General features: G+C 38.6%; 1 protein-coding gene across 1 annotated transcript in view; it reads left to right on the forward strand.

The window, feature by feature from the left end:
• Positions 1–22,187, forward strand: part of CNTNAP5 (contactin associated protein-like 5) — a 288,857-nt gene that overhangs the window by 217,485 nt on the left and 49,185 nt on the right. The window contains exons 14-17 of the mRNA XM_014954623.1: positions 10,151–10,307; positions 18,894–19,021; positions 19,191–19,361; positions 21,482–21,700. Coding sequence (XP_014810109.1) covers positions 10,151–10,307; positions 18,894–19,021; positions 19,191–19,361; positions 21,482–21,700 — 675 coding nt within the window. The remainder of the gene's footprint in view (positions 1–10,150; positions 10,308–18,893; positions 19,022–19,190; positions 19,362–21,481; positions 21,701–22,187) is intronic.

A 22,187-nucleotide genomic window follows, 5' to 3' on the forward strand; every position in this document is an offset into this window, starting at 1 on the left:
TATGAATTTTTTCATTTATATTCTCTTGTTTTTCTCCTTACATGTTGGCTTGCAGCCAGTTCATTTCATGGTCTTGCTTATACATATGTTCTGCTACAGCTGCATTTTTCCAGAGTGCCCAATTTCACAGCACTCCAGCCTTCCTTAGGATGACAAATGATGCCCCTGCTGCTCTGACCAACAGAACTGTAATTGCAGCCTGAGTCGGGGACAGCTGAACCAACGCCACGCTGCAGTTTGGGTATATCCTTAAGTTGAAACTTGACTGCATTTGTTTATTGTAGTCGAGTTTCCAATTCCACCACTTAAGGCATTAACTGGTGACATTAATTGTAACATTGAGGAAAGCAGAATTGCTCAGCAGTTGAAAGCAGTGTCAAATCAGCAGTTATTTATTTACCATTTCTCTGTAATGTGTTGTAACACATCGGACTATAAAGAAGTTTAATGAGTTGCAACAATGCTTGTAGCCTCTCAGAGGTACTGGGATGCAGTTCAATTATGTCTTTTTGATAAAGCGCTTAAAACTAGACTTTCTCCACTGCTGTGCTGAATATCTAGATGGGTGCTGTTATGATCATAGCAAGTACAACAGAGTGTTGTCTTTTGCCAACTAACACTTTTTGGGAGCAAAAACTAAACAATCCAGTTCAACTGGCCCTGTGAGATACCAGTTGAGCAGGGATGTGACAGGAGAGTAGGAGGAGAGGCCAAGAGCATGTTTTTTTCTCTGCTTATCCAAGCTGCCTTTTTGGCTCGTAATTAGTTTGACTCGTAAATGTGCCTGCGTTATTCTCTAAACTCTTTTCTGGATGTTGGTTTCATTTTTTGGTTGCTTACAATAGTTGGTTTTTAGAGTACAGCAAATATATTGCATGCTCTGCACAAAGATTTTTTTCAGCTGTTTAGCTAAATTTAAATAGACTGCCTTTTTGCCTTAAAAACAAAACAAAACAGAAACCACAACCAAAAACCAAAGCCCCCTAAAAAATGCCCTCTGACTTTTTATATAAAGCTGCATGGGGAATGATACTGGGCTTCCCTCTTACCGAAGATAGTCATTTGCTCAATTAATTTTACAGGGAACTTGAGATGTTCACATCTCATTTTCTGAAGGATTCTTTCCAAAACAGAAGCACCACTGCAATAATATTTGAGTGCTATTATCAGTTTTGAGAAAATCCCTTCATTTATTTAATTAAGGATCACAGCTTCAAAGTGATTAACAATATGTTATTATCTCTTCTAATTTATGTTCAACTAAGACTGTTTTTCTATTATTATTCCAGTCAGAAATTCAGCATATTTACTGATGATGTATTTTGATTTCTTTAAGATCATGAAAGTCAGTAGTTATTATCAGACACTTATAGAAACCAGTTAGTGGTTACACTTCAAAAAGGCACTCTGTGGAAATGACATTGTCCCAATGACTTTCTGATCAGATTCACTCCGTGTAAATAGATGTTATTCTCTAACTGTCAGCCATGCTGTATTAACCTGGGAGCTGAGAGACAAGGTGTGTTCTCATTGCTTCGTGAATCAATACTGCTAATAAAGATTCTCTATACCCAAATCTGGTTTTTATTATTCCTAGAAGCTGTCACTGCAAGTATAATGCGAACAAAATTAATCTGTCTTTTGTGGAGGGTTGTCAAATCAGAAGACAGTCCATTGCAGTCACTAGTGACTGTTGGTGCTACGTGAGCAGGAGGGGGAAAAAAAAGTAATAATAAGGACACTTTTCTCATTATTAATGCTGCTAGTTAAAACTGCATCTACAGGAAACAGTTCTGTCGAGTAAGGTAATTCCATTTTTACTCAGACACTTTTCAAAATACTGTGGGGGAGAAGAAACATTATTAGTTTATGTAGTTTCTCCCAAAGGACCAAGGAAAGATTGCTTTCCATGCCATGCTTGTCTGTAACTTATCCAGTCTCCTGTTAAATGTCCAAATATCCCCATTTTATTGATTTTCTAGTCTATCAAATTGCATTTTGTTGTGGGTATGATCCAGCAAACCATCCATGGGTTCCTACAAGAATTGGATTAAGCCTTGTATTAATTCCACTCAACTTTACTACAACTGATGTGTGTCCATAAACTTGAGCAACCTGCTCTAAGTTATGCCGTGGCTTCCAGACTACCATTAGGCCAGGCTGTAGATTAGGGTTTTTGTGGACTCTCTTAATGAAGGTCTCAGGCTGGTAGGCAGGTGAGAGTGCATGAGTCTGAGAGCTGTGCAGAGCTGGTGGCTTTGATGTACAGTTCCAGTGTTGTAGTACATTGAGTCCACGAGGCGAAAAGTAGGGTCTCTCTGTTACTTTTCATCCATGCCCTATTCCAAGAGCTTGAGCTGTCATGATGGATCCTTCAAGAATAAATGGATCAAATATATAATTAATATTCCTTTTTAAACCCTCTTTAAAAATAGATACTTTGGGCCTTTATTTCAGTCACTGCATACCTGCAGATGGTGTTTTTACCTGTCCCAGTGACAGTCCCAGAGTTTGTCTAAGGAATTCCTACAACCCAAATCTGTTTCAGAACAGCTTGAAGCAGAGGGCTGGACTAGACAGTCTCCAGAGGTCCCCTCCAGCCTCAACCATTCTGTCCTCCGGCTAACAGCCTGGGTGCTCAGTGAGTGCAAATCAGCACAAATACTCTGATTTCGCTGGAGTGAGCCAGATGTATTTAAACCAGTTGCTGGATCTAGCCTTTTTTATTCCTGGAAAATAATAATGAATGAATGACCTGCAAAGTGTTTCTTCCTGTCAGTCTTTCCTGGGACAGTTGCTTGTAATGTAGTTTGTATAGTTCTGTAAAAGTTGTCTCACTTCAATATTTCCATGAATAATAGTTGAATACTAAGTTTTCTTGTGGTGAAGTTATTGGTTTATGGTTTGGTGCACCATCCATAGTCTTTGATGTTTCATCTATTCCCCTCTGTGCTCTGTGATGTTATTTCTAGGCTCTGAAATGGCTTTCTTCTATGAAAACTTTCATAGCATTTGAGAACAAAAACTGCTGTGGAAAACTACTTCTCTCACCTTACAGTAGTTTATAAGGTGCATTAGTTAAGTAGTGTCTCCTTACCCCATAGCCGTTTCACATCCATTATAAAGCACTTTAAAAAGAAAACTCTGAAAAGGGCATATGATCTGTCTAAATTTACAAACCTATGAAACTCTTCCATGCTTTCCTCCAATCTATGTGGTATAAAGTGATCAAAACCAGGCCACCTGAACCAGTGAGCCCATAAGATAACATGGGTAAGACTTCAGTAGGACATTGAGAGACTGGGCTGTGTTGCTAAGGGCATACAGGGTGGCTGCAAATTCTTCCTCAACCACTAGAGAACCACTGAGGAGTACTGGTCTGCTGCAGATACAGAGAACCCCAAGTCACATATCTCAGTCTCAGTAGACCTCATTTTTAAAAGAACTGGAATGACACAATCTGGTTTATGTTGAGTTTATTAATCTATTAATTCAGCACTTGCTACTATTTACGCTCTCTAACTATTTTTATACTTGTGCAGAAGAACTGATTAAAAACAAAAGACCGTTGTCCTGGGTGCTGTACTGGGCCACTGCAGATTGCCTTCTGGTAGAAATGGGTGAGTTTCCAGTGGAAACTGTTGAAAGAGGATGAGAATGAATACATAGGAGCTGAATGAGCACTGTGAGGGCAAAAAATGATGGCATCATCTCATTGCCATTATTCCTGCTCTCTATACTGTCTTATTGGAAAAAAGAGTCCAGACATCTGCTCAGCAAGACCAGACAAGGTCATACTAGATCCTGCTGTGGCTTATCTATGATGGTTGTCCACTTGCAATTGAGTTTGGGCCACTGCTGGGTTTCTGGTCCCAGCACAGAGTTAGGATGTGGCAGGACACGCATCAATATCTGTTAAGGCAATGCAGGGCTTATCAGAGTTTACCTGGAGGAATTAGGCTAAGCAGAGAAAATGGGAAAAGAAAAGGGGAATGAGGAAGAAGAAATGGAGTTGAAAGCAAGAATGATAGATTTGAAGTAAAGCTGAGCTGGAATGTAGGAGATAAAGGAAATAAGGTAATGTTTTGGTTTTAACATGGTAGGATATCGGGTCCATCTTGAGCAAAACATCCGAGGATTCCAAGCGGATATTTTCTCTGTTTTGTCATTTGTCCCTAAAACCTGTAATCTTCTCTGCATTTTTGTTTTTGGGTTCATGTGTTGTTGTTGTTGCTGCTTTTTCTTCCTAACCTGCATGCCTTCAGCTGTTCCCATAGTTTTCATTGCTGGCTGGAGTCCCACTTGCATCTTTCAGGAAACTTGTCACTCAGCCAGAAATTTATTGAGAAAACAACCCAGCCTGAGCTGGCAGAGGAGAATGCAAGTACTCATAGTATTTTCAGCCTTCTTTGGCCTATAGTGGAAACATTAATGAGGTATAAAATTTTAGTTTGTATGTAGATTTGATCTTCCTCAGCGTATAAAAGTGTTTAGGTCTGAAATCCTTAAGTCTATTCTCAAATCTGTCTCTCAAAGGGTTGATGATGATTTTGCTTTTACTGAAGCTCTGTTAACGTGTGATGGCACAACTCTGTCATTGGAGCTCATCAGTTCTGCTCATTAGCCTCCTGTTAAACCTAGAAGAGGCAAAGGTACATGTTTATTTACCTTCTTTCTGACCATTCTCATCTGTGAGAATATCTTAAGAATACCAGGAAGAACTGAGTACACCATGGTAACAGCTGCTCCAGAGGGAGATGTAGTTTCTATGCTTAAGACAAAGAGATGCAGACAAATGCTGCTGCATGGTTTTTTTCTTTTCTTTTTTAAGCAATTTCTTCAGCCTGGGACTGTAAAGGAAGCAGTGCACTTTGGCAGCAAAGCTGCATAATGACAAAGAAAATATCAGCAAAATACTGCCTTTCTTTCCCCCTTTCCTAACCACACTTATCAAAATAATCTTAAAATGAGGACAGACTTTGTGACTAAGTAATGTTTGCCCAGGGAGTAGGTCCACTGGTGTTAGCAGGACTACTTCACTTTCAGATAACTGTTCTAAGTGTTACAGGATCTGACCAGAAATTGAAATCAAATTCAGTGCAAAACTTAGTAACACTGGCCAGCAGCGTTGCTACTCATTACAGATTGGTGTCTGTCTTGCTGTGGTGTTTGATCAACCATCATTTCCAATGCATTCGTGTTTGTCACCTCTGAAAATAAGGGTAGTGGTATGTGGGTTACAGTTTTGAGAGAGGAAAAGGTCAGTACTGAATTGGACAATAAAACTGAGTTGCACAATTGGTATGGGGAAGGTTTTGGGTAAAACGGAGGAATTGTTAAATGGTCATTATGGCTGTACTGAAAGGCGAAGAGCCAGGCTTTAAACAGGTATGAGTGCGCATGGAAGCAGAGTAGCAATGTCCAAAAGCAACTGGATGACTTCGTATATACGTATATATTACCTATATTCATTTTTTTTTTCCTAGATATCCTCATCTTGTGTTAAAAAAAGGGATTTTTTGTGTTTTGTTTGTGAGGTTCAGAGAGCCTGCCACCTTGGAGGTGGGTGTTGCTTCCCTCTGGCTGGGGCAGAGCCACACGATCCTCTCTGGGGTCTGGAAACCAAAGAGCAATTTATTTCACTGTTAAATATCAGCCTAAATGTCAAAGAATGGATAGCACATGCTGGTTAATGCAGCACAGCCTGAGTTCACCCCACATTGTGTTATTAATGTATTCTCCCAGAGGTGTGAGCCTTCCTTTAAAACAATACAAATTCCAAGTCATTAACACCATAGACCTCTTCATAGAACAAACAGCCTCTAAAAATATATTAATTTTTTATTATCAACTAAATATGTCATATTTCTCCCATTTGTCCATAATTTTTTCCAGAATTATTATAAACACTTTTTATTTGATTTGTCAAAAGTGTATTTTTTTCCTGTTGAAAAGACCAAAGGGGAAGAATTTGGTTTTACTCCAATTTAAATTTGAAAATTATCATTAATAAGGCTAGAAAAATGAAATGATGTTGTGATGAAAAAAAAAAAGCATACAAACCAAGACCTTGTTAAACTCTAACAAAAAATGCTGTTTTAGTTTTCCCTTGTTCTCGCTCTCTTAGCCATTTCTCTGGTTTTTCAAGAGCGTTTTAAAAATGGATTAGCTGAGGTCATAATTTGTACTCTGGATTGATCTCTAGATTCAGTTATTCAGGTCGAAATTGTCTCATGAACAAGGGAGATTTAAGAGGACCGACATTTTCTTGTAAGCTGGTAGCGGGACATTGAATACATGTTCAGCCATTCTTGTCACTAGAAGAGCCAGATGCGCATTGCAGGTGAACTTGATCTCAAGCTATATCTCCTTCTAAGGACCATTGGAAATAACCTCCCTGTGTCTCACTACTATTCTCTTTGTAGTCCTCAGCTTCTGGGTTCAGAAACTGTACAGTCTGTGCCAGCTTCTGCTGAAACAGATTTCATACAGAGAACTAACAATGAACAGTTTAGTTAAGTGCACTGATGGAGAGGGTACTGGAGATCTACTGAAGACTTAACATCCAAAAGAATCTTACTATCTGTGCTTGTAGGATAGAGGAAAACTCTTGTCCATGTGTTTCAGTTCTGTATATGTTAGGGTTTCTAAAGTCTTCCTTGGCTATTCAGATACATACATGCAATAGCTGTTGAATAGACCAATAGATCACAAAGGACCAGCCTACAGAGACAGACAGGTAAAGGGAAACATCAAGATGGTCACTGGAAGATGAAACCCCTTATTCTTTCCTTTCAGAAGACCTATGCTAACCTTGCTTTCTGCAGCCTGTGCCTGGTAGTGTGAACAAGCAGCAGTACTTGGTTTGATACAAAATACTGTCTGCCTGTTCAGTTCTTTTGTTCAATACTCTATTATATGGTACAAACTGTGATGTAAATATCACAGCTGTTTGTAGATGCTTCTAGACAGCAATCATCACAGGAAGGATTATAGTCCTCTGCATGAAATACTAAAATAAGAAAAAGCGCCTTTTTTGAGGATTTTGTTATCAAAATTAAAACCTTCCAAAGGCAGCTTGAGCAACACGGGAAGAAATCACTTGAAAGAAACTGTCTGGTCTCTAGTTCTTTTGCTGGTGAATTCATGCACCTTGGGGCTTGTTTGCTTTGCTTGGTTTTGGATATTTTCTGCACACGTTCTCCTTTGGAATCATAGTACGGAGTTCGAAGACAACCTTTATATATTTATTATAGCAGGGTTTTTATCAGTTCTAAAGAGACAAAAGTGCATGGAAAATAATTTTTGCAGTAGGTTTTTGAATAGCTTTTTTGACTAAATTAGTGTGTTACTAGGTACGAGGTAAGCACAGAATGAAGAATTAGTAGCACTTCTCATTAAATGGACTTTTTACCTTAGAAATTTTAAAGTGGAATTCTACTGATCTATGCAACAGTTTATGGGGCCATGTTAGCTCCTTAATTAATGTGATTGACTTAGTCCATGGTTTCACCACAAGAAGGAAATCAATTAGTTTTGAGGCGATGTAGAATTGATAATGCTTTGAAAAAATGATAATAGCATGATAACAAGTGATAATATCACAACAATTCTACAGGCTTAGGAGAAAGAAACTTAATCAACATCTGTTGGCCAAACTCAATCTCAATGCAAGGCACCATCCAAGGTACAACAGTGTAAACTTTCTAGAAAGAGCTCAGGGATAGATTGATTGGCATTGCTAGTGAAATACCGCATTACTTCATCATTACAGGTATGTGACATACAATATATGCTTTGGTAATCTCTAAACAGTTTGGACATTGCTGAAGTACCTTAGATCTATAAGTTTTGTTGAATATCTCTGTGATTTCTCATGTGTTGAAAATTAACATGAAAAAGAGTTCTTGAAGAATCAGGGCATGATTTTCCTTAATACTACAATTGATTTCTAAGGGACTAGTTAGGGAGAAAAATTTACTCATCTTGAGTAAAGGGTGGCAGAACTCTGCCTAATAAATAGAATTTTTGAAAATATACTACTTTTTAATAGTCTGTTCCCTTGACAATCTGAGACTGTTCCTTATAATGTTGAATGCTTTATTTTTTAGCACTGTATTTAATTTAGTTGTAAATGACTCAAACTGCAGTGCTTCTACCACTTCCTCAGTCTATATCATAAATCTGAATGCGTATGTGTTTGCTTGGTATTGCTCGATAAAACAAATAACAACAGAGCTGAAAAAGACATCAGAAAACTACTCATTCTTAACTCCTGTGAATGATTGCTTATTTCACTGCTATGTTTAAGTACATAATGATTTTTGCAAAAAGAACCTGACATAGGTTGAATTTGATTAATGAATACCATTATTTGCTGATGGTTGGAAGGATTTATCTTTATCTAAATATTTTTTCCAGAATGGGTACTTTTAAAATTAGATTAAGCACTTCTATATAATATCTATTTCAACCCCTAGACAAATCACCCTTTTATTCAATTAACATTACTATTCCAAGCTTTACAAAGTCATTTCCCAGTAATATAGCATAGTCCTGTTTCACTGGCTGCAGCAATCAACTTCTGCAAGAAAATCAGCTGAAGAGAAAAGAAAGAAAACATAAATGTGTTTACAATAATAAGAACCCTAGAATGAGTGTGCACATTTTTGTAAGTTGAATCCGTAGACATTCTTGAATTTTAGTTTTCTAATGAGTACCACTGGGTATTGGTGAAACATGTCTTAATTATTGGTATCATGAGAAAGGAGTTACTCTTCCTATTTTTATTTTCCTTTTTTTCATAAATTTACAGTTGAGCAGTCTAAGCTTAGAAGGAAAACAAATATGAATTAATTTTGCCAAGTGATTCTAAAACTCATTTTAATTAGTCCCTTACACTCTACATTTAACCTTGATTGTATTTCATATTTTAGACTTTCTTCCTTTGTATAATGAGGAATACTCCCTACTAATAATGTTAGTGAAGCAGAAGAATAAATTGATGCATTTTTCTACATTAGCAGTGCAGTTTATTTTTGAAGCTCCTTTGATCAAAAAGTCTTGATATGTCAATTTTGCTAAATTTTGCCATCTACCTGTATGTGTAACTGATTACATTTCTTGATTTAAGGATTAAGAAGTCAATGAAAAAGTTATCTGAGCTGGAAGACAAAGTCAATCTTAACAAAATGTTAATCCGTGGATTTTATTACATCTGAATCTGCTTACTGTATCTGACTATTAATATTTAATGCTTGATGTATAACGGATTATGAAGTTTAAACAAAAACTATCTTGGTTTATATAAATACATAGAGCTCCTGTAGATAGAGAATAACTTCACAGAGACAAATTAATTCCCAATAAGGGAAATCTTTTTCCCCACTTATCTCCTACCTGAATACTTAATCTAGGATGTTTTAATATCTTATGGAGCTTTGCATTTGCAAATTCCACCCTTGGAGAGCACATTAAAATCCCTAGTCCTGCTCCCTTAGAAAATGATGCAAATTTTGGTCTTAGTTTGAGAGGAAGTGTATTAAGCCCATAGTAATAGGTCAGATTCTGTGTTCTTTCTGAAGATTTTTGCTCTTTATATGTGAGTCTTAAGGAAAAAATCCTGATCTAAGAGCTAGAGTCTGCTTCATAGCAGGAAGACTCTGCAAGAGGTCCTTGGCCAATACTGGGTGGTTCAAGACAGTTGTGCAGTGCGAGTCGTAGCAGGAGAATTGTTTTCAGGCTACTTCAATGATCAGATCTCTAATGTCACACAAAACACTGGCCACAGGTGGTGTAGACAGTGTTGTTAAGTTTGCACGTTAAAATCTTTGCAGCTGAAATGTACCAAGGTTCTCATGGGTGATTGGCACGTGAGCCCTGTGGGGAAAACACCTGCTCCTCAAACCAGAAGGGACTACCATAGAGCTCAACATGTATTCCATAAAATGGAACTTGGGCAAAGTTTATGGTTTATTACTTTGTCTATAGTTTGCATGTTTTCTTTCAGTATTATTTAACATGTCCACCTCCATTCTCTTTTTTTCATTGTCAGGAGAATCCGATTTGCTTATCAAGTTCTCTTTCTCTCTCTTTTTCTCTTTTCTCCTTTTTTTTTTTTTTTTCTTCCCTCTCTTTCCCTTTCATCCAGATGGAATGCCATTTGCTTGGTGGGTTGGCCGTGCCAATGAAAAGCATCTTTACTGGGGAGGATCTCTTCCGGGCATTCAACAGTGTGCATGTGGACTGGAAGAAAGTTGTCTGGATATGAGATATTTTTGCAACTGTGACGCAGATAGAGAAGAATGGTAATAATTTTAACGTGCATAGTAGTATCTGTGTGAGAGCTGGGCATAGGAACTAGGGCAAGAAGGCTTAAATCTTTTCCCTTTTTCACAGCTGAGGAAGCTTGAATGGCTTGAGTATTGTCAAATGAGAAAGAAAGTCAAACTAGAATTTGAACTTCTGATTTCATTGTAATTTCTTATTTGAACCAAAGAAAAGATATCTGGTTGAGGCAAGTTGCTGGGATGTGTTATCTTCAAAAAAATCTTTGTTGTTGAATGACAAATCCAGTAATTTGTTTTGTTTAAAAATTTCCATTAATTTAATTGGACCATTGCATAAATAAAGGTTCTATGAGGTTGGTGCACGGGTATATGTGAGAGCAGAAAATTCAGGCATAGACAGCAAAATTTAGGTAAAGACAGCTAAAGAACAAGAAGCCAGTACTGTCAAAAAGACTTGTATTTTTCTTATGAAACAGGATATCTGTATGTGACTTAACTTTCTTATATATTGGGTCCCAAGCTTTTTAAAGTAAATGAAAAGGCTTCCTTTGGCTTCTGTAGGGTTTGGTTCAGTCTCCATAGGAAGTTTTAAACTTAGAGCATGAACATTAAAAGCCTTCCTTGGGTTCAGACCTTTGCTGTGCCTTGATGTCACATGAATTTGCAAAAGCCACCTCAGAACCTTCTGCCATTCTCTGCACCTTCAGAGAGTCTCTCCCCAGCAGCTGAGAGCTAGTTGGTGAACTTTCTAGTTAATTCCATACTTGTGTTGAAGGGGACGGAAATGCCAGATGAGTGCTGTTGAATGTATGGTTTGAAACTCTGTGAAAATATATGTGAAAACTCTGCTTCACTCTCTCTCCATTCTGGACCACTCACTGATAGAAACTGCTGCCCTAAAAGATATCTTTACCTTGAGTAGTTCAGAAATTATGAATAACAGAAAAAAAAAAAGAAATATCTTGCTGTAACTGGCTACTGTGTTTGAAGTAGTGTCCAAATTTTCCCTGCAAAACCTTTTTTCAAAAGAGAATGAGTAGAAAAGAACTTTAAGGCATTTTGAAACAACAAAACAAATAATCAGAAATTACTTGTCTCTGTAAGTGTTGGACTTTTGGGCTGCTCAATTTCCAGACAGTGTGATTATTTCCTTGAACCCTTTATATCCCCAGGGTCACTGTTCACTTTCAAAAATCATACCTGTAAGGGGATTTCTTGGGGAGTATCTTTATGTAAATGTTGGTTTATGAATGTGATTTGCATGGATTTGTGTAGAAAGGCCTGGCTGTGCATATTAATCTCTTCCTTCTTTAAGGTTTGGTTATCGGAAGCATTTTGGTAGGGTTTGTACATGATCATCAAAGTATCTGTTTTTACCAGTGCTTGTCTCTGTTCATAATCCACAGTTCACTTTTCAGTGAGCTGCTGCTCAAGCAGAGCAGGGTGTGTTACGCTGATTGTTGGAGTTGCAGCCTGAGGTTGCAGGACAGTGTAGAAAGCAATGCCAGGTGAAAGCTACATGCAGTTTTATGATGTTTCAGCTGAGTCTCCTAAGGAAATGAGATCTAAGTGAGCGGGTGTTTATCTCCACATTCCCCCCACACCCAATGATTTTGAACAAGCAGACACAATTCAAGTACCTGTCACAGAGAAAGAAAAAACTCAAAAGTATTAGAAATTACACATTCTATGAAAATTTATGGCAGGCTGAGGGGGAAAAGCCAATTAAAATCCACAAAAAGGAAGTTAAGGAAGTTTATACTTTTATTAGATTTTGGAAAACCCTCATGGGAGGGAGATGTTGGAAATCATGCTTCATTAGTTTGGCAGCTCACAGAGCTACTTGTTTCTCCTGATTTTATTATAATAACAGGATATGCTTAGAGGTTTCCTCAACTAACTGTCAGTTTGGGGTTCAGGCGTTTTGGTTTTTAAACCATTTGAAATTTGGATTTTGGTGGTATTCTAAATTGCAGATTGCCTGTCTTAAAGCTAAAAAAAAAAACCTTGACTTTTGCAAGGAGTTTCTAAACATAAGAAATTTCATGCCTCTTGAAGATTACTTTTGTGTTTCTCTGCTAGAACACTGACCCCCTGATATATAATGAGCATTTGAATTTGAAACCTGCTGAGATCTGAACTGTGACTTTAACCTGCTATACACTATAGTGGAAGGAGCAAGACAGCAGTAGATGCATTTATTTGCCTTAGCATGAAATAAAATGGGTGCTGTAGAGTGGAAAACCAGAAAATAATTTTCAGTCCTTTTAGATAAATCACTCTGCTCACTGCAGCTCCAAGCTAGGAACTCACCAGAATAGCTAGAGTGTCGTTCTGAAAAGGAGACAGGCTTAGGATTCTGCTTTGATTTGCTTTCCCTAGGCTAAGTCTTGGGTGCAAAAGAAGCTACTACTTTCTGAGTGCAGAAAAAAAAACAATAAAAGGGAAAACAAGAGAAAACAGACCTGAAAAAAGTCCTGAGCCAGGTGTTTGGCAGAATACAATATGCACTTCTAGGCATACTGACTTTTAAATGATATCTGAACAGACACCTGAGCTAGCTACTGTCTCTAGGCTCTTTCTTGACATGACACCAAGGTAGTCCCCCTGGAGTTATGCTGGCCAGATGAACAGGAATATAATTGATTGCATGCTATATAGAGAAGGCTTTTGGTTTTTTCACCCTTCTTTTTATTAAAGCATTCTAGTGAAAAGTATCTGTATCCATCCAGCTCCTCAACATACTTCCAAACTTTGCAGTGTGATGACAGCTAATTCTGTCACTGCGGAATTGTGGAGCCTTTTCATGGTATTTGCTGGTGAATGGGAGAAGACCTCTGCTGAGGGAGCAGAGGCACAAGCTATCACCCTGACCTAGCCAAGGGATCTGAAAAGGTGTTAAACGTGACTTGACTGTAGTTTATGCATGCCTCCAAAAAAGAGAGATTGCTGACTGTTCAAAGCTCTTGCTGAGTGGAACATTCATAGAAATCCAGTGGCTGCAAGCTGGATTTAATCTAGTCCAGAAAGCGTTTTCTTTCTCTCTCTTCCCCTTCCCCAACACTGAGAATAGTTACCTCTTGGGACAAGTTATGTATAGATGAGATGGATTTGCCATAGCTTCAAGCACTTACCTTTAAAGCAATTGTCTTTCAAAAGATATACCTTGGTTCAAACAGAAGGTGCATTCTTGTTGCAGGCTTTAATGGGGAAAAGTGTTAAACTGATCTAAAGAATAAAGCATTTCTGAAATGCAGATGGGGTTATGTTATCATCAGTTGGTTCTAAAGATCCTTTGGATCCTTAAGTACCTCTCCCAGGTTGTCTTTCATCTCAAGCAAAATTCTCTTGTCAATGAAAGTCTTGCTGCTCACCAATCCTTTCATTTTAGTGGGAGTAATCTCTGTCATGTCATGGTAGAACATGACTGTCCTGAAGTCCGTTTGCTACTTTGGTCTCTCTATCTGGAATGTATTTTCCACTGCAAATGTAAACAATTGATTGAAGCCAGTCACGAAACCTATGTCTTACTGACTGCATTCACCTGGAGGCTTTGTGCATATGGAGAACTTTTCAGCTTTTTATTTTGTACAGAAATAACGGTATCCCTGAAAGTCATTTCATATAGGAAGTTCAGACAACTCAGCAGAGTGTAGTAGACAGTGTTGTTTCTAACCAATGGCCATCTTTTATTTCTGTTCTCCAGTCTTATTATGCAAATTACAGGAGTATCCTCTTATTTTATCTTCTAGAATAGCCTTCTTCACTGTGCAACTAAGCCTTTGAGTCTTTCCATTTCCAAAGTAACATGCATTCACCTCTTTACGGTGCTTTTGGGTTACTGCAAGGAAAAAGGAAACCACAAGACATGAGAAGAAGGGAAGGAAAAAAAGGGAGGGGGGGGTATTACTATTGTCAGACCCATTTTGGCTCCCAGAGATATATTGAGTATATCCAGCTTCATTTAAGGAGGAGTGAAGTTCTCTTTGGACAGGTAATATTTGTGCAAAACTGTACCAGAGCCAGGATGCTAAAACTGGAAGGGCTGAGGAGAGCAGGGCAGAGAAACTCAGCCACTGACGAGCCCAGATTTGACAGGTTTTGTTTGCTCAGCCACTATCCCACACTGAATCCGTTCCCCCAGAAGCAGTGCAGGCAACTCCACAGAGCCTGTGAGCTCAGAAATAAACCCTGCCGGAGGTGACCTGGCCTGTATAGAGCTGTCTTGGATATCTGCCTTCATGACTGCATTTGTCAACAAACTAGAAAAGCTGCCTGCCGAGAGCTGGCTGTAGCAGGCCCCCGAGGTGTCAGGAATCAGTTCATTACTATCATTACCAAACTCTTTCTCTGCACCTCTTCCCTAATTCAACAAAATGTAGCCACTGCATCTTGCCTTCAACTATTAGGTATGTCCCCTTCTGCTGCTTATTTTTTTCCTTTATCATGACTTTACGTTATTGTACCCAGTAAAGCATTATTGAATGCAGCTGGTAAGATAGCAATTAAAATGTATTCCTTTGGATTATTAATGATATATCCTGCACAGGGCTCAAAACTTCTGATGGAAGCCTGTTTCACTGGTCCATTCCTCATGCAGTTCATTGACATCTGCTTATGATAGTATTCTTTTCCCCAGACGTAGTGTATTCATGAAAATCTGTACTGAATATCTGAGCTACTGACGCTCAGACCCCACCAGAGTTTTCATTAATGCACAAGAAGAAAAATGTACTAACACAGGATCATATGAGAAGAAATTATATTTAATGGCACCACTGTTTTACCATCTGTTAGAAAAAATATGGAAACAGCTACCGAGAGGTTATCAATTTATGATGGCCTACGCTGTTAGGGTACAACAGAGTGAGATTTTCTTGAGCATGCTTTTATTAGTCGCCAGGAAGAAGAAAAATAGTCTCATAGTGTTATCATCAAAATAGTTATTTGTCATTTACAGGTAAGACTACCTGTGCTACATCTTAAAGTGTCCAGTTGCTGCACTGTCACCTTTAGCATTGCTGCACTAGCAGTGAGGTTTTTTCTTCTTTTTTTACTTTGCCCTCTTCCCCCCATACATAGAGCATTTCTTTTATGTATAGGATGGCTCATAGTTTATTGAGGAAGTCCTTTGGGTAGATACAGATATTAATCTTCAGACATGGATAAATAGATGACATCCAACTGTATTTAGTACCCATAACTAAAAATATTTCAATGATTTAATTTAAAGGGCATTATTGGATTTGTTTTGGTTTGGTTTTGCTTGTGGGAAGTACAAATTGATACTACCCTTTATGTAAAGACCTCAGAGAAACATCTGTTCACTGAGGGTGCTTTTCACCCTCTGAAAAATATTCAGATTTTCATCTGCATTTGTGCTGAATTGAGTGCCAAGTCTGGTAAGCATAAGGTCTACTTCCCAAGTTTATTAATTTATTTGTACCATTTTCTGCATGTACAAGACTCCTTTCAGGAAAGGGATAAAACCTGCTTTGATTTTTGTGAAATCAGGACTTAACTTACACTCCTGGCCAAAGAGCATCACCTCCTCACCCCTCCAGGACCTTTTTTAGACAGGACCCACCCATATTTCTCAATACTGAGAAGCGGAGTACAGCATGATACAAAAGGCTCTTCTCTGCCGCGTAATACACTATTTGAGAGGCTGCCACAGTGTACCATGTAAAGAGAGGAGGAACTGTGGTGCTTTTTAAGAAATGGAATCTGAAATAAGTTCAACATAAAGAATATCAGGAATTTGAGACACACAACTTTAGCTCCCATGAGGCCCTGCTTAATGTCTTCAAATCTCTTTTCTGGTTTTCTTAGCTGAAACACCTTAAGTGTTGACTTTTCACCAAAAACTTGATTTCCCACCATGAAATAATAATAATAATAAACTACAACAATAGGTATGTCGTTCCTGTCGTTGACACATTTTCTGAAGGGTAGTATGTTTTTTCTGATATGTTTTATTTCAACATCTACTTGTATGAGAATATGTAACCCTATGCAAGTCCTTTTTTCCATGTGTGAGAGAATAAAGCACATAACATGTGCGGTTTGAGTTTCAAATGAAACTTGTTTGAGTTTTCAAGACATTAACATAAAAGTGGAGGCTTTTATTAGTTCTGGAATAGTTTTCTTTCTCACAGTTGAGCTATGCTACTGAAGTTCTCTGTGACAGTGGCATATAACTAGTAAAAACTGAGAGTCATAAAATTCAATATAAAAGAACTTCATGCAATATAACAGAATATCTAATAAGCAATGCAGTTTTCAGAGATGTGAAATAGATATCTTTAAAATGTCACCATTTCATTTCTTGTGTAGATATCTTCAGTGGTAGCTGTAGGAAAATACTGATTTTTATTTTAATGCTAATCATAGCTAGTCAAAAGACCGCAGTATTTTTTGAATGAAAATAAATTTGTAGGAAACTTCCCTAAATATTTTGTGATTTTTTTTATTTTTAAAAAAGTAAATGTCAGCTTAGTTATTCATGTGCATATTGCATATTTTATGTCCTCTTTCTCTGCATCTTCCTGCCTTTCTTTCATTCAGTCTGCCTACTCTTCTTCCTCCCACCCACTGAAACATCTTATTTAATTGTCTTCCTAAGAAACACTCAAATAGTTCAGCTTTTCTTACAACTGTTTCATAATCTGTTGAGAGAATTTACACTAACTTTCAAAAATTGATACAATAAGCTATATGAGTGTGCTGCTAAGATGAAGAGATCTGGAGACTGTGTACTTTTGATTCATATGTGGTGTTTTTCCAAGTCTGTATTGAAGGCATCCCTCTGCCTTGTGCCTGGGAATTTCATCTTGCTGCAATTTTTCTGTAATTATCTGCATGTCAGACACCCACTGAAGCAAGAAAAAAATGTTAGGGTTGGAGAGGGTACCTCTCCTTTTTCCCTTGGAATTATGAGGCGATTAACTGTGCTGCATGCAATTAGAATCAATGAAAAATAAATTATATGTATGCAGCCTTTATCAAAAAGATCAAAATACCCCTTCTATTTTTTCTAACATTAATCAGAGTAGAGCACTTAGCTAAGCAAAAATCCAATGCTGTGTGTCAGAGCACAGCTACAGTGTTCATCCTGATAATTATTTCTTTGTTGAAGTCCTGTGTCCTTTCCCATGGCTGGAACTATAATGAAAGCCGTGTTTGTGGAAGGTGGTATTACAAGCAGCATGTAGGCAGTCTGGGATCCTGCCTGGTATGTCAGACTCTTCAGTAGTGGTATTACTTATAAAGTGATACCTATTTCCTGAGGCTTTGCGTCATACATGCTTGAAAGAGCAGTGGGTGTAAATTTGAGATTAATGGCATTTTTGATCCAGTCATTGTTGCCATCCCCATGTACAGTGTGTCGTCTTCCATCTCTGAGCAGGCAGGTGAGTTGAGTCCAGACCCTGATTACAGATTTCTGGGCCACACAGAGGTAGGGATCCTTTCCTCCAAAACTACTGAGATTAGGCTCCATGAAGGATGCTCTGCCATGCTTATGCACCCAGATGAACAACAGACCTCAACCCTGAGAAAAAGATCTAGGAGAGAAAAAAGTCATCACTGTGTAGCTAAGATATGGTAGTACTCACCTCTCTATAAGCAATCAATAGAGAAATACCAGGTCAGGGCTGGATGCCTGAGGAACTCAGTTCAGTTCCTGAAGTACAGTGGGATGAATGCACATCTGTATACCCTGCCATAGTCAAAGCCACTGAATCAGCTTAGAGACAAGAGGGCTGCCATGAAATGCTGTGCTGCATTTTGTGGACAAGTTGTCCAGCACACTCAGAGTAGAAACAAAGGAATGATCCTTTAGGAATCTTTCTTTCTTTTCTCTTCCTTTCTAGCAGCCGTGTGTAAGTTAGTCATAGTTGAAGAACAAGCCCAGCTGATACAACCAAGAGACTGTAGTTTGACAACGCAGTAAATCAGCCTTCAGTATTTCAGTTGCTGAACCAAAATTTCCACAGGCGTGTAATGCAAAGGGCTGATTCAGGACAAACTCACTCTGCCAATTCAACTGTCTTCGCAGTGTGCTGAGTCAGTTGTGTACCAGCCATCTTGAAGCTGGATCAGATATTGTCTGGCTGCCCCATGTTAATAGCACGCTGCATCAGGTATCATGTCTCCTCTTCCTGCCTAAAGCCAGCATAAATGCTGTTATCTGTCTCCAGCTAACTCAACTGAAATGCAGACTTGGACTTATATCTGATGCACAAATTCATCCTGCTGAGGACACCCAGTAGGACCCAGTTTACATTGATGCCCGTGGCAGCACGCTGCCTTGGCTTCACAGTTACTCTGCACAGCTGGAACGCAGTTACAGCCCGTACCAGACAGCATCATGTATCCAAATACAGCCTTTTCAGTGGTCAGAATTATGTATGAGCGTAGAGCACACATGTGCACATATGTATCTTAAAGAGTGTGGTGTACCATTCACAAGTCTTCTAGGTAATTCTGCAAAAGACCTTTCATCTTTATGTAAGCATCTTTGAAATGTTGCCTTGCATAAGAAACGCTGGGGATTTTGTCTGTGGTTAATCTGTCTCTTTCTGTTTGTTTATTATAATCCAGGACAAATGATACCGGCCTCCTCGCTTTCAAAGACCATTTGCCTGTAACTCAGATAGTGATCACTGACACAAACAGATCAAATTCTGAGGCTGCTTGGAAAATCGGCCCTTTGCGTTGCTATGGAGACTGTGAGTACTAGCTCTTCTCAATTTCCATAGGTACAGAATGTTCCCTCTTTCTTTTTGTTTCAGTTTTTATTTTAAAATGTATTTATCTGATGAAAGGTGACTTTCCACGTGCAGCTCGCAGCTGCTGTCCTGTGCCAATTAACTATAGAGAAGGGGGTTGTGTTTGCAGGGCAGTTCTGGAACGCTGCTTCCTTCAACACAGAGGCCTCCTACCTGCACTTCCCCACCTTCCATGCCGAGGTCAGCGCAGACATCTCCTTCTTCTTCAAAACTACTGCCGTTTCCGGGGTATTCTTGGAAAACCTGGGGATTAAGGACTTCATACGAGTTGAAATAAGCTGTAAGTTTCACCACCAGGAAAACTTGGTGTCTTTTCCCAGTTTGGCATGTGCAGTGAATTGGAAAGGGCATGTTTTCTTCTGTCTTGAGATGGCTGGAGGTGCCTGAAAAGGATAAGATGGAGACATTAATCACTAATCATTAATCTAGATTTATCTACCTCTCCTGTCTGAGTTTCCCTGTATAGCCTTGGTCATTGCACTTAATCTTGTTATGGCTAGATTTACCTTTCTTAAACAAACAGGTGATTGAATTTACTTTTTCAGCACTGATATTAATTTATTAATTGTTTTGCTCTTTAGACAAAAAGCTACTGGTTATACATACCTGTAGACTGTAGTTTTAGTTGAAAGACAAAAAATATAATGCGACCACCCTAATGGTTACTTTTATTCTATATCAGCAACGTACCCAGTCTGACGCAGCCCTAGCATTTCAGAGGAACTCAGCCTGTATGATACAGGTGTGGGGTGAGAGTCTATGAAGGACAGGCTGCAAAGGCAAAATAAGTCAGTCACAGTTGTAATGGGCCTTGGATACTTTAAAATCCACTAAGTGACTGCAGTATAACTGCTACTCAGTATATAAAGGAGAGTAGCAGGGAATTTAATTAGTGAGGTTTTGCCTCACTCCTGTTCTGATGACTTCAAATATTTATTAGTGACAAAAAGAGTACTGTGGCTTGACATGAAATACGACTCCTGTATTCCAAATTCTGTCAAGCTTAGGAAAAACAAACTGAGTGCTATGCATTTTATAATATGCTTATAATAACCCCAACGTAAAATTTAATAAAACAGGGCCCCAAGGCCCTTCGATTCATTAAACCAATGGTAAATGTCATGGTGTATTATCACAAGGTAATGAGGTATGATTTACTGTTAATTGCACATCAAAGTCCAATTTGGTTGTAATTCAGTGTACTGCATTTCTTTCTCAGGGATAGAGAAGTAAAAATAGCATTTTGATATCAAGTATAACAAGTGCTGTAAACTACAGAGAGGATTCTTTAGTGAAAGCTTTTGCATGTGTGTTAAATCCATATTCCTGGAGAAATGACTTATTTAAAAGTTTGGGGAAGATCTTGTCTTTTATAACTTAAACTTCTCATTAGTAGTTTGGTGGTGTGTTTCTTGCTGCCAGATGGAATTTGCAGCCTAAAGGCCTTGTATCAAGGAAGTTCCACAGACCAGCTGCTTCGAAGGGAAACGGCCTTTTAGCAGATGCAGGGGCTCAGAATAGATCTTTGTCTATCCCTATGGAGTGTTTCCTATCTTAACTATCTAAGAAGCAGCTTCCAAAACCAAACATATCCAATTTGTTGGGCTTGGAATAACAGGTTTTTTATGAATTTTCAATCCACAACCTTCTGGTTGTGTGGTCTGTGGACCTGGCTCTTGGTCTTTCTGGTGTATTTAGCATTTTAGGGAGAGGAAAAATAATCAGTACTAAGAATGTTAAAAAGCTCTGGCCCCTTTCAGGCTTCCAGCAGAGCAAGAAGGACTCCTTTATATGGCTGTTGTTTTTCAATTATCATCCTGTTTCTATGAACCTTACTATCCCTGGACATGTGTTACATATGCCTCTTTAGTTTAGGATCACCAATGAACTACTTTTGCTCATCTGTTTTTCCTTGCTTCCTGGGTTAGATTTATTCAGGCAAATGAATGCTTGTAGGTTTCTCTCCTATCATAAGCAGCCAAAGTTCTATAATTGTTAAATACATGTATTTTGAAAGATTTAGTCAGAAAGAGCTCCTTCATCCTTTCTCCTATCTTAGCATTATTTGTCCAAAATCTTTTGCTACCATTGTGTGACTTTTGTACAGCCATTGGCTGTACAAAAGAGAATAAACTACGATTTCCAGAGCACTGTAATTGTTATAGCAAAAAAAAGATGGGTACCCACAGCCAAGCATAATCACAGAAGAGATCAAACAGTGAGGCTGCAGGCTTAGATTTATGTATAAGCTGCTGTGTAGGAGATGGGAGGTAAATGATGCTGTACTATGTGCTGACATTAAAGTTAATGGACCCTATATTTATGTAAGATTTCTTGATGTCAAACCCACGATTTAATTCAGACCTTCACTTCCTCTTCACATTTGTTTATCTATTTCAGCCCCCAAAGAGATCACCTTCTCCATAGATGTCGGCAATGGCCCCACAGAAGCCACTGTGCAGTCTCCCACACCCCTGAATGACAACCAGTGGCACTATGTCCGAGCGGAGAGGAACCTCAAGCAAACCTCTCTCCAGGTGGACAGCCTCCCCAAGAAGGTCCTGGAGGCACCTGCCGAGGGGCATTTCCGCTTGCAGCTTAACAGCCAATTATTTGTAGGTAGGGACCATTTAAGGGTTTCTGTAGATATGTACAATATTTCTATGTCCTTACCTTGGTAACACTATTGTTTCATTCCTGAGCTTGCATGTGGTGATCTAATCCTGCTTTCTCTTCTTCCACTTCTGCATAGGCAACATAAAGTAAACCCAAACTACTGCCTTTACACTCAAAAGCACTGATCATAGTTTAGCCATACTAGATGGTATTTTTAGAGTCTAAGATTCCTTGAAACATATTTATTGCCAAAGAATTCATAGTATTTCTTCTCTTGCAGCACTGGCTGTGTAATTTGCTGTAGGAAATGTGATATCTCTTTTTAGATGCAATGTAAAAGGAACAAATTCTTCATATAAGCTTCTGGTGCAACGCCTGATGACAGTATGGTCTTAAAGTCTGTTCCTTCAGGCATGCCTGCTAAAACCCTTATTTGGCCATAGAATGCATGTGTGAGAGAACTATGAACACAGTCAAAGCAAATACAGTT

The sequence above is a fragment of the Calidris pugnax genome, unplaced genomic scaffold (genome assembly GCF_001431845.1).
Source record: "Calidris pugnax isolate Ruff unplaced genomic scaffold, ASM143184v1 scaffold103, whole genome shotgun sequence".
NCBI lineage: Eukaryota > Metazoa > Chordata > Aves > Charadriiformes > Scolopacidae > Calidris > Calidris pugnax.